This window comes from Vicia villosa, linkage group LG5 (genome assembly GCF_029867415.1).
Source record: "Vicia villosa cultivar HV-30 ecotype Madison, WI linkage group LG5, Vvil1.0, whole genome shotgun sequence".
Classification (NCBI taxonomy): domain Eukaryota; kingdom Viridiplantae; phylum Streptophyta; class Magnoliopsida; order Fabales; family Fabaceae; genus Vicia; species Vicia villosa.
In genome coordinates, this window is record NC_081184.1 from 138026277 (window position 1) to 138040119 (window position 13843).

Here is a 13843-nt window from a genome sequence, read left to right on the forward strand (position 1 = left end):
TCAACCAAACAAATCTAAACTGCATTGATTTGATTTAGTTTGATTCAATTTTATTTATAAAAATTAATCGAACCAAATTAAATCACACATTTTTTTAATAGTTCAAAATATTTGTAAGGTCAAACCCCGCATCACAAACAGCCCTATCATTGATGCATAATAGGCAATGTTGTTGCATGTATTTTTAGGCAGTAATGCTATTTAGTACAAAAGATTTTGAACAAGAAACACAAGAATATACATGTGGCATTAATTTAGTGGATAATTTTAAATTTATTATAAATTAAATTTCCTTTTTAATAGAGATCATGGAGTGGTTGTGATAAAGAAAGAGAAAAATACTTGCATGAGCACAAACATAACAAGTGGCTTTGCAAACAACCAATCACAAATTTTTATTAATTAAAAAACAAAAATATTTTTTCTCTCTCTCCTACTTGATCACAACCACCCCATGAATCCAATTAAAAAAGAAGTTAAATTTTAAATAAATTTAAAAATTTCTCTTTTCTTATTGGTTGTTCATAACACTAATGATTTATGTTCGTATTCATGCAAGTTTTTCTATTGTTGAGATTTTATTCTTGCTTTTATTATTTTCTGTTTTTCTTACTAATAATCATTTTCCATTTTTAGGTACTAGTAGGGGTGTTCGCGGTGCGGTTTGGGCGGTTTTGAGGAGAAAAATCATCCGAACCGCAAGAGGAAAAAGTGTGCGGTTCGGTTTGGTTCGGTTGGCTTTTAAAAATAAAACCGAACCAAACCAAACCAAATCAATGCGGTTTGGATTGGTTCGGTTTGTTCGGTTTTTTTTTACAAAAATTTATTGAGACATACATACGTACATTGATGACAACATAAATTTATATTTAGTCATTTATGCGTTATCAAATAACAACAAAGTTCATCATATTTGGATAACAACTTTCTATTTAATATACAAAAATAATATTAAATAAAAGTGGAATAAAAAACATAAAATAGTAGAATAAAATAATATCAAAAACATTATAATGAAATAGAATAAAAAAAAGATGAAATATTAGAGAAGATGAAAAAGAAAGAGCATAAGAGATGCAATTAGATAAGAAGAGGAACATTAAAAACGTAATTGGAACAGAGAACAATAGAATAAAAATAATAAGGAGAAAAAGAAAGAACTTAAGAGATGAAAGACTAGAAAATAATATATGATATGTATTTGGAAAAGAATATGAGAAGAAAGTGCAATACCGCTAGGAGAGATTTGAGAATACTTAAATTGAAACCTTAAGTGAGGAGAAGAGAGAATCATTTGTAATTGTAAGGCTAAGGCATAATAGGTTTGAGTTTTGGTTGGATATAAGTTAATTGAAGTTTGGGGATTGTAACATAATGCGGTTTGGTTCGGTTTGGTTCGGTTTGTAAAATACAAACCGCAAACCGAACCGAACCACGCGGTTTGTTAAAAAATGACCCAAACACATCCAAATCAAATGCGGTTTTTTGCGGTTTCGGTTTGGTTTGGTTCGGTTTTGCGGTTTTCTATTGGGCCGGTTTGGTTTTGAACACCCCTAGGTACTAGTTAGTTAGTTGATAAGACAAACAAAACAATTATTTTTCCCGACCCAAACACCTAATTAGACTCCTTTCGTGTTAAGACATCAAACCCGCACCAAGCTTATAATATTTTACTTGATTAAGTTAAAAAATAGAATGACTGTAAAAAGAGTCACCGTAATTAAATAATTAAAACCCTAAAATGTTGGCATCGTACTGAACTCACATCATCAGCCGTAACAACCAGAATCTCGCCGGTTAAAGCAGGCGGAGTTGGTCGTCAGCCGCCACAAACTCTGATCAACTCATCCAGGTTTTCCTCTTTTCATTCATCTCTTTCAGATTTTCCTCTCTCTCTTCTGTATCATTTCTAATTTCTTCATGTAACGTTGATTTACAGAACTTTCAAACAAATCCATGGCTTATAGACGTTGCCTCTTGCAAAGAGGTAACCTCATAGACCGAAAGTTCCACCCGTCTTTCACCTATGTTATCCATAGCGGCGAAGAGAAGCGTGACCAGCCAGACGAAAAACCTTGTTCAACAGGAATCAGTAGTTTTATTCAATCAAGATCCTTTGGAAGTTCTCTTAACGGATCAACGGGTTTTTTCTCATCTTCTCAACATAGAAACCTTTCTCCTTTCGCTGCTTATAGTTTTTGTCGAAATATGTCGACAATGGATCATGATTCGGATAAGATTACCGCAATGACTGATGTAGCTGATGTTCTTATTGATACCAACATGGAGGCTGTAGCTTCTCAGGCTCCAGTTGTTAGTGAAGTTGCTATTGCTGCTGCTGATTCTTATTTGCCTGTACAAGCCTTGCAGTATGTTATAGATGCCGTGCATTCCTTCACTGGTTTAAATTGGTGAGTTTGACTCGCTATTTATTAGTAATAAGCTCTGTAGTACCGATGCCTTTTAAGAAAGGCGCGTCTGTGTCTGTGTTCGTGATTCATAGGTAATAAGTAATGAAGCTAATGATTTTCCTTTAAGAATATACAAATTAGAGTCTTGGCTTATTATATGTCCTTTTTAAGCTAAATGGAAATATAGAGTTTTTGAGACTATGCTAGCTACACTGTTCTTTAATGATTTGTTAATTCCTAACTCCAAATAAAATTTAATGGCAGATGAATTTTGTATCAGGTGGGCAGCCATAGTTCTAACAACTCTCTTGATTCGAAGTGCAACTGTTCCACTCTTAATAAATCAACTCAAGGCCACTTCTAAGCTTACCGTATGTTGTGCTGCTTTGCTTTCATATTCCTTTCTTGCTAAAATGTAGTAATGCCAATGGCTATTACTTGCCCCTTTCTCCTTTGTTGTTCTATTTCAACAGGATACTAATTGGATGTTTGGAGTGAAATTTTCCCTTTGCTTCTCTTTCCATTTTTGAAGTACGGTGTCACTGATATGGGTTGTAGGGTTTATTAGTCACTCACTTCACCATTTTGTTCCTTCACTTTTTTCCCTTTTGAATAAAGGTCTTAAAGCTTGTTGTATATTTGATAATGCACTTTTTTGTTATCCCTATCTATCTTATTAAGCTTACTGTTTCATGTGTATTGCAGCTTATGAGGCCTCGCTTAGAAGAGATAAAGGAAAAAATTGATAGACAGGTAATGATGCTCTAGTTCATCAAGTCATTTCTTAATACCAGCAATATTCGATATAATGCTTTGCTATATATATTGTTATGCATGTAAGTTAAGCAACAGGAGCCTGACAAGTTCTATTATCTTATATCTTAAAATTTAGTTTGCTTATTTTTTCTGGATTTTTTTTATAGTTCACTGGTTAAGTGTCTAACCGGATTATCGATGTCATTGGTAAAACTGTAGGGATCAAAATAAATAATTCCACTCGAGTAGTCTCATTTTTTCCATTCATAGTGAGTGTGACTAGTTTTCTTATGCAAGAGGAGCAGATGAAATATAATAGAAATCTGATCCTTGTGAGTCAACCTTGAGGACAAGATTGTTTTGGGGAGGGGTGTGTTGATAGGATATAGAATCATGTCTTATTAGAGTAGTTAAACGTTGTAAGAATATTCAATAGTTGAGGTTGTTATACATTTATTTGTATAAGTAAGAGAATACAAGGATATATATCATTATTAACCTTGGAAGAGAGATTTTTCTCCTATTTACTTATATCCTTTCTCAATCTTTCAGCAAATTGTTCATTCTTTTTAGTGAAAATCTACGAATCCTAACATCCCAGGTCTCAACCCACCAATCACTATAAATAGCCGAATTCCATATTCTTTTCCCAATCTCTTTTTTAAGATAAAACTCCACCTTCTATTCTTTCCCTTTACGGTAATTATAGATCTTGAATAGGGATTTGCACTGCAAGTATACAACTTAGTCGTTAAGTTTTAAAAGATATCGAACCCACAAGGACTGAGGGTCAAATAATACGGTCTTTCGTAGCAGTTGGTAGCTAAGGCTTTTGATTTTTGTTGGTTTAGAAGTGAAACTTAATTAAACTAAGGTAATCAATAATTAATTAATCAGGTGTTTAGACACCGGTGTGTAATAGTCCAACTTCCGGGTTTAGCAACTTAATGGCATATTTTTAAATAAATGTAGTCACTTTTCAGAATAAGTTATTCGAATTAAAAACCCTTACCTCACACTCTCGTGTTTATTGACTCAGATTATACTACCAGTCCTAAAGTCCGCTCTCGCTAAATCTTTACAAACTGAAAAATAATTTTTGAAAGTCGAATAAAATATAATCAACTCTAAAGCGCTCTCGCTGTATTTAGAGTTGATGTTCGATGACCGCTATCCGGTAAAAACCTCATACTTTCGTTATTTTGATTTTAGACCTTAGGATGTAATTTACTTCCGTAGAAATACGACTCAACATTAAAATAGGAAATCAGGACAAAAAAATGCTTTATGGAAGTTTATGCCAAATCGTTACTAAACCTGTCCGTCTGAGACCTTACACACCGGTTCAATAATTTAGCCGGACATACTATATTTTTCAATAAAATAGAAAATAGAATATGATGACATTAACACAAGCATGGCAGTAGAATTATAAAGCAATATAAGCATGTAAATGATCCCTATTTTATCGTTTTCGCAACTGAGGAGTTTTGGTGCGTAAGGTTTCCGACTCCTTTTATTTATCCGTAACAAATTGCGGGGGATCAACCGTAGTTCGCCCTACCGAGTTCAGCACCAGAGAAAACTGAACCAATCTGCAGCGGTTGTAATAATTATATATATATTTTTCAATTTTTTTGCCGGAATCAACACTGTTGGGCTAAACGACCGGGTGAGGATCATCTAACTTAGTTAGGTGCTGCCGTTAGTTAATAAAGTTTAATTAAAAGTTTAGGGATCATTCACTTATATTCATCGGCTTCCTACGTAGTTCATGTTTAAGATGGTGCCGACTGCTAAATAAACTATTCGGGGTAATTAAGAAGGTTTAAAGTCTAAGGTTTCGGTAAAGTGAATACTCAAAATGATTCAACATGTGTGGGGTCCTAAAGTATTGGGACCGTACCTATTTTCAAGCGATTGGTAACTTAAGTACTCTTCGGGTGTTTAGATCTATGCATTTAAATTTTTAGATTTTTGTTATGGTTCAAGTTCAAATAAAAGGGAAAGTTTGGACAAACACACGAAATTTGCATTATGAACTCGAAAGTACTCAATTTTATTCAAGGGAAATTGCGGAAAAGGGAAATTATGCTGAAAAATAAATCTACTTAGAAAATAAAAGACATAAAACATTAAATAAATTCTAACTCCCCTATGCTTAATCCAAGCATAGTCCTCGATGCTTATACTACTGGTCGCCTTGGTCGGGAGGTGGTCGGATGTTGAAATGATCGTAGAGGCCATCCACCCGCATAAAAAGTGCTTGCATTTGGTCACTTAAATCCCACATACCGTTGTTGGTCCAATTGGCGTAGTCATGTTGCTCTTGCTGTATTCGTTGTGTCATATCGGTGTTGTGGCGTACCATTTCGTCGTACATAAAATCGAGAGTCATGGGGATAGGCCTCATTCTTCCTCCTTGTGTGTTTGAGGGACCATCTTGATCTTCGGTCGGCATTTGCATGTTGTCTTGGTTGTTACCACCTTGTTGTTCTAATTCCTCCTCCATTTCGTCCATAGCCGCGTTGTCTTCTTGAATGATAGCTCCAGGAGCGGGTGCGTTTAAATCATAGAGCCAATTTTACAAATTCCTTGGGTTGGTGCGTGCTCTATTTGGTAGTACGATACTTGGGACTTCTCTGTTACCTACCATCAGCGTATATCCTCTAGCAACTCTGTGCTTAATTAAACGATCGGAACGACAATTGTTGATGTCAAGGTAGGTAGTTATTAGTGCGGCTATTTCCTTTATTCTATTCAACAGGTTCAGCTTGATGGCTATGGACGTAACAAAACCGCCAATACAAAATGGAGTAGTTCCTTGTCTTAAAACAAGGTTGTGGATATGTTGGAAATTGAAGGAGCTAGCGTTTATCTTCCATTCTTGTGAAAAATAACATTGAATGATAAACAACTCTCTCGCATTAACTTTGTTGTTGTTGGAACGAGCCATGATGGTGTTGGATAGAATGCGGTGAAAATACCGTATTGTTGAGTTATGAATTTGAGAGGCAAATAACTTATCCCACCCAGCAGGGCGTTCACCGGTTAGGTGTTCCCATACTCCGAATCCTATTGCCATCCAATCCGTGTCGGAGGGAATACGATAGTGTACACCTGAAGTTTGCGGGAAACGGAACATTTCGCTCAACTGCGTTTGAGTTAAAGAATATTTATTGTTGAGCAATTGAAAATGGGCGACACCGGATAGGTACATACTGTCACCGGGGGTGACGTATGAAAAGGAACTGAGGAACTCCAAAGTCAGAGATTCGACGGTGGGGTGCCTCAAATTGCAGACGTATTCCAAGTTGGAACACTGTAACATCTCTCTAACATCTTCATATATTCCCAGCCTGTGCATGCACGTCTCATCTGGATATCTCGTAGCTGTAACGGAACGCTGGTAATAGACTAGATATCTTTCTCTTTGGAGCTCACCGCGTTCACCTTGGCGGAAAACAATTTCGGTGAGATCTGGCTCTCCCCGATTTGGTTGAACACGTTGGTTTCCTCTTCTAGCCATGAATATAATTTTTCAAGGTTGATTTGTATAAGGCCAAGGAAAAGGAGAAGGGAGAGTGTTTGAGAAATGATAGTGTTTGAGAAATGATAGAGTTTGAGAAGGGTTGAAGTATTGTGTAGGGGGAGGAGATATAAAAGGTTATGGAGAGTTAAATGGAGGAGATTGAAAGTTAAATTTGAATTTTGAATGTGGAATCAATGCCAATTATTGTGGTGGTTTGACTGTCATACAACATAGGGAATCTTGGAAGAAAAGAAGGAAAAAGAATTGGAAGAGATGCGTGAATGCTTGTTTGCTACGCAAACTGAGAAAATGAAAAAAAAAGGAGTGCCGTGGGGCACACCCACTGCCGAGCGGCAGTGTGATAAATAAAGAGTGAGTGCCGAGGGGCACATCTACTGCCGAGGGGCACTCTGCTTCTTTCTTTTTTTTTTTTTTTCAAAAGGAACAAAGTTTATGTCAGCAGTTTCACGCACAGCACCACATGTATGGCATCAGGTTCTCATGCATAGTTCAAATCGCTCATCACTTCCTATGCATGCCAAGATTCTTAATTAACAGGCCTTGGGAAGAACATTGTCATGCATGCTGTGACATGTTTCAATGTTCTACTGCCAATTAATAGAGTTTGACTACTATAAATGCATGCAATGTGATTGGATCAAACAATTAAGTGTGAAATAATATACCACAGATTAAGTCTTTATACACTTTCTTTATAATAGATAATAATTGATTAGCACAGTATAATTATTACTTAAGTAAATGGTAAAGAATTTCTTTCTTTTATTTATTTCTGCTACATATGGTAGATGTTTATTTCTATACCATTTACTTAAGTAATAATTATACTGTGCTAATTAATTATTATCTATTATAAAAAAAGTGTATAAAGACTTAATTTGTGGTATATTATTTCACACTTAATTGTTTGATCCAATAACATTGCATGCATTTATTGTAGTCACAGCATGCATGACAATGTTCTTCCCAAGGCCTGTTATTTAAGAATCTTGGCATGCATAGGAAGTGATGAGTGATTTGAACTATGCATGAGAACCTGATGCCATACATGTGGTGCTGTGCGTGAAGCTACTGATATAAACTTTGTTCCTTTTGAAAAATAAAAAAAAGAAGCAGAGTGCCCCTCGACACTCACTCTTTATTTAACACACTGCCGCTCGGCAGTGGGTGTGCCCCACGACACTCCTTTTTTTTCATTTTCTCAGTCTGCGTAGCAGACAAGCATTCACGCATGTCTTCCAATTCTTTTCTTCCAAGATTCCCTATGTTGTATGACAGTCAAACCACCACATTCAAAATTCAAATTTAACTTTCAATCTCCCCCATTTAACTCTCCATAACCTTTTATATCTCCTCCTTTCTACACAATACTTCAACCCTTCTCAAACTCTCTATCATTTCTCAAACACTCTCCCTTCTCCTTTTCCTTGGCCTTATACAATCAACCTTGAAAAATTATATCCATGGCCAGAAGAGGAAACCAACGTGTTCAACCAAATCGGGGAGAACCCGATCTCATCGGAATTGTTTTCCGCCAAGGTGAACGCGGTGAGCTCCAGAGAGATAGATACCTAGCCTATTACCAGCGTTCCATTACAACTACAAGATATCCAGATGAGACGTGCATGCGCAGGCTGGGAATATATGAAGATGTTAGAGATATGTTACAGTGGTCCAACTTGGAATACGTCTGCAATTTGAGGCACCCCACCGTCGAATCTCTGACTTTGGAATTTCTCAGTTCCTTTTCATTTGTCACCCCCGGTGACAGTATGTACCTATCCGATGTCTCGCTCATTTTCGATTGCTCAACAATGAATATTCTTTAACTCAAACGCGGTTGAGCGAAATGTTCCGTTTCCTGCGAACTCCAGGTATACACTATCGTATTCCCTCCGACACGGATTGGATGGCAATAGGATTCGGAGTATGGGAACACCTAACCGGTGAACGCCCTGCTGGGTGGGATAAGTTATTTGCCTCTCAAATTCATAACTCAACAATACGGTATTTTCACCGCATTCTATCCAACACCATCATGGCTCGTTCCAACAACAACAAAGTTAATGCGAGAGAGTTGTTTATCATTTAATGTTATTTTTCAAAAGAATGGAAGATAAACGCTAGCTCCTTCATTTTCCAACATATCCACAACCTTGTTTCAAGAGAAGGAACTACTCCATTTTGTATTGGCGGTTTTGTTACGTCCGTAGCCATCAAGCTGAACCTGTTGAATAGAATAGAGGAAATGGCCGCACTAATAACTGCCTACCTTGACATCAACAATTGTCGTTCCGATCGTTTAATTAAGCACAGAGTTGCTAGAGGATATACGCTGATGGTAGGTAACAGAGAAGTCCCAAGTATCGTACTACCAAATAGAGCAGGTACCAACCCAAGGAATTTGTAAAATTGGCTCTATGATTTAAACGCACCCGCTCCTGGAGCTATCATTCAAGAAGACAACGCGGTTGTGGACGAAATGGAGGAGGAATTAGAACAACAAGGTGGTAACAACCAAGACAACACGCAAATGCCACCCGAAGATCAAGATGGTCCCTCAAATACACGAGGAAGAATGAGGCCTATCCCTATGACTCTCGATTTTATGTACGATGAAATGGTACGCCATAGCGCCGATATGACACAACAAATACATCAAATCCAGATTGTTTTTCGGAATTTGGTCGGTATTTCACTGGAAGTGTATATATAACAATCTGGATATATATATACTCAAGTATATATAACAATCTGGATATATAACAATCTGGATTTATACATTTTGTACAAATCACTCACATATTTACTCAAGTATCAAGCGTTAAGAGAAAGAGTTCGCTGAGAAAATGTACGTATGACACCACCATTTTAATACATGTGTATTATCTTTTGTTTTTAAATATCTTCCAGAATTACTGCATTTCGTTTACTTCTTGCCATTTACATTTCTGTATCTTTACTTTAATGTCATTTACTTTCGAATTACTTTCATGTTATTTACTTTCAAAGTCTTTTACATTTCTGCAGTTTAAGATTCTTTACGTTTCAATAGTCCTTTTAATTTTCTATGTTATGTTACTTATCTTTTCGCTGAAGTCACATTTATATATAACAAAGTGATTGTCAAGACTATTTGTTCTTTAATCGAACAACGCTTATTGAAGAAGACAAATAATGAATATGGTTCGAATGAACGTTGATGACAATCTTCTTGACTATGTGTCCTAGGATCAATCTAGTCGATCCTGCGAGTAACCAAATCATATTTATTATAGTTTGGAAGACTTGCGGTTGTTTACTGGAATATATATATATATATATATATATATATATATATATATATATATATATATATATATATATATATATATATATATATATATATATATATATATATATATATCCAGATTGTTATATATACACTTCCAGTGAAATACCGACCAAATTCCGAAAAACAATCTGGATATCGCTGATAACAATCTCTTTATTCAATTAAATTCCTGAAACAATGAAAATACCGGCGTAAAATCATAATTAAAGAAAATTGTAATAAAATAAACATTACGAATTGTGTCGTAATCGAGACAGAAAATGCGGTATAATTTTGTGTTATCACATTACCAACGGGTTTTCTATCTCAATTTTTTAAATAATTACGGGGTGCCTTTTAGGTTGCGCCCTATCCTTCAATACTATTGCATGATTATGTCTTCTAGAAGGTAGTTTTTTACGATCTTGAAAAACATATGAGAATCTTCAATTGTTCTTGTAGCCCATTCGGTGTATTGCGATGGTGATCTGCAAAAAGATAGAATATCTTTGAAATGCTTTGTTATTATTAGAGTTTGGGTTGGGCTTAACAAAACCAACTTGTAAGGTAAAAATTACCCTATTGATAAACACATTGTCAGGCCATATCTCTTCAAATATGGAACTCCAACCCCTTTCCTCCTCCCCCTCGCCTAGGACAAGACTTGGACATTTGGCATATGATCTGAGTGGTCTGATAGCGGAAACATGATATGAGGTAGTCAAACAGATCTTAGGTAGGATTTAAACGCATATTAGAGTTTGGGTTGTGCCTAACACATCCTTTCAAAACCCGGTTGTAAGTTGAGGAACTCTTAACAAATGTGGAACTCTTAACAAACACCCCTCACGTCTAGGATTGGACATCTGGAGTGTGATCTGAGTAGCTTGGTTGGTGTAACTTGATAGGAGGTGGCTCAACTGATCTTGCATATCTCATCAAATGTGGGACTCTTTAAGAGTTATTAATTTCAGAGTATCCTAGTTTATCTTCTATGATCTGTGTCTAATCATAGAGTATATTAGTTTCTCATCTAGGATTAGTTTTATATTACTTAATATCATGATTTCCTTCATGGTTTTCCTATTTATTTAGGATTAAGAGTCTTTTTTTTCTTTTTCGAAAAGCAAATAGAATCATATATATAATAATATAAATAACAAGGCACTAAAAGCCTCAAGTACAACACAAGGAATAGACAAGCCACCCAATGAGTACTGAAAAACAAGCAAAACTGAAAAAAACGCAACAACAACCAAAAGGGCCATTACAACAAATCAAACCGAAAAACCAATAATAGGAGTCTTGTATCCTTTTAGTTCGGGACTGGTGTTTAGTCTTTTGTATCAGTTCAATATCCATTGGATATTAGCAATAATTTAATGCTCTTATTGTTTCTCTTCTTATTTATCTAAAACAACAATTTCAACAAAATCCTTTAAAAATGCTTTTTCCGTTAAAATAAAGTGACTTGTCTATGAAATAATCTATAAGAAATGGGTTCTTTGTCATATTGGAGCAATGGAATTTTTTGTTTTAGATTTTCTTACATGCATGTTATACGTTGTTATATCAAAAGACAATTTCTCACTAGTCACATTAAAATCCATTTTTCAGACAATGGATCCTGAGGCTGTTGCTGAAGGTCAGAAGGAGATGTCAAAACTATTCAAAGAGTAAGCATTTTCATAGTTTGTTTAATGTATAACTGCAAAATGCAAATAGCCAGGATCGATCTCCAAATTCAGTGTAAATACTACATTCGGTGATGTGATACAATGTATCACCGGAGTAATCTTTGTGGTGGCTTGTGATGGCCATAACTTAAATATCCCTTTTAATACTCCGTGTGTGTCACTATATTATTGGCCTCATTTTGATTATGCTGTTTTCATTAAAATGAAAATGTTGCTTCTCTAAACAGTCAAATAATGAATCTGATATTTAAACATTTCTTTTAGTTACAATTGTGATCACAATAATCATATGAAGGTTCATTATGGTTAGTATTTAAGGAAGTATGATGTAATTGGTCTGTGGCTCCAAGTAAACTTTATTTTAAACAGTAAACAAAACTTCATGGTTCTTTTGTTTCATTAGATATGGTGTGACTCCATTTACGCCAATGAAGGGACTCTTTATTCAAGGTCCTGTCTTCATTAGTTTTTTTCTTGCGGTAAGCTGACTTTTGCTTTGATGGTCCCTCTAATTGTAGAATCTGATGAGCCTTAATATTGTTTCTATCCACTCACAATTTTATTTTACTTTCTTTAATGGCAGATAACAAACATGTCTGAAAAAATGCCATCATTCAAACAAGGTGGAGCTTTCTGGTTCACTGATCTTACAACTCCAGATGCCTTATACATTTTCCCAGTTATAACTGCATTGTCATTTTTATTAGTAGTAGAGGTGCGCACTTCATTTCCAAGAGACTTTACATTCAACTTTTCAATTATCTTTGTAGTTTGACTCTTTGAGATCTTATCTGAATGCGTGTGTGGTTGTACATTTCGTTTTTTATTTTAGTGTAATATGCAAGAAGGCATGGAAGGAAATCCTATGGCTGCCACCATGAAAAATTTCTCAAGGATTCTTGCTCTTCTTTCCGTTCCTTTCACCATGAGTTTTCCAAAGGTAAACTTTCCTAGCCAGGCCTTCTTTTTGGATGGAACAACTTCCCTTTGCTACTACACGCGTACGCATTAGAATTTTTTTTATTTGTCATTTGATGTGATTTGAACTTGTGTTCATGTATAATTTTGCAGGCTATATTTTGTTACTGGATTACATCAAATTTGTTTTCACTTTCATATGGAATGGGTAAGGAAGTTCAAAATTCTCATTTGCCATACCATATCGTCATTATTCACCTTTTCAGTATGCTGAAATTTGGTTTTGTTTCATCATTTTGCAGTGCTTAGAGTCCCCGGTGTAAAGAAAACTTTAGGTATTGCTGACTTGCCTCCTGCAGAACCCATCAGCTCTCCAAAATCTCCCTTCTCAATATTTCCAGCACTAAAACAAGCGGCATCAATGGCAAATGGTCAAAGCTCATTTCCAATTGATTCATCCAAACAGTCAAATAAAAAGATATCCTCTTCTTCTTCTGCAGCTGTTATCAGTCAAAGGCTTAAAAGCTTGGAGAAACAAGTAAAAGGAAGAAAGAAAAGCAAGAAGTGAGGGCAAATTAAACATTTATTTCCTTAATTGTGCCATAAAACATATGTAGCAAATATGCTTAGATTTTTTTGTCATACTGCATTATTATCCTCGGATTGAGGGGAAATTAAACATTTATTTAAGAGGGGAGAGGGAATAAAAACAACCTGTGATCAATTTTGCTGCGGAACGGAAGCTAAGGCTTTTTGTATTTATATATTTATTCATAGTATGTACTTGTAAAACAAATGAAGGATATACACCCCTGGGATACAGGCACAACTATCTTTGTATACTCAAACATTTTAATGATTTAAATTTCTGTAGTTTCATCCTCTTATAATTATTCAATTGCCTCCATTAAGTTTCCCAGTGAGTTTTTAGGTTTGTGCTTATTTCTCTATTGGCTTATTATGGCAGTATGTTTATACAATCATGTAATTCTGTAGAAGAATTTTATTGCAAAAGGTAGGTGCGACAACACTTTCCATGGTTTTAAGGCAGCATTTCGTCTTTGCAGGATATGAATTTTTGGTATTGTCCTTATCATCTAAAATTGTATTTTAACTGGTATGATCTTGTGATCTTGGATATGACATTCCCTTTGCGATCCATTGATCCATTGATGAACTGGATGAAGGTTTGATG

General features: G+C 35.5%; 1 protein-coding gene across 1 annotated transcript; it reads left to right on the forward strand.

Moving 5' to 3' along the window:
- The first annotated feature begins 1653 nt into the window (after positions 1–1653).
- On the forward strand, positions 1654–13527 carry LOC131602715 (mitochondrial inner membrane protein OXA1-like). The gene is made up of 10 exons (XM_058874887.1): positions 1654–1852; positions 1940–2411; positions 2692–2782; positions 3117–3164; positions 11651–11709; positions 12134–12209; positions 12314–12445; positions 12563–12670; positions 12802–12856; positions 12951–13527. Exons 2-10 carry the CDS (start codon positions 1957–1959, stop codon positions 13214–13216), a joined length of 1290 nt encoding a protein of 429 aa, XP_058730870.1. The 5' UTR covers positions 1654–1852; positions 1940–1956; the 3' UTR covers positions 13217–13527.
- The last annotated feature ends 316 nt before the right edge of the window (positions 13528–13843 follow it).

Coding starts and splice junctions, on each gene's coding strand:
- LOC131602715 (XM_058874887.1), top strand. CDS start 1,957: ATGGCTTATAGACGTTGCCTCTTGCAAAGAGGTAACCTCATAGACCGA. Junction 3,165..11,650: donor AGGAAAAAATTGATAGACAG/GTAATGATGCTC, acceptor TCCATTTTTCAG/ACAATGGATCCTGAGGCTGT. Junction 12,671..12,801: donor TCACCATGAGTTTTCCAAAG/GTAAACTTTCCT, acceptor ATAATTTTGCAG/GCTATATTTTGTTACTGGAT.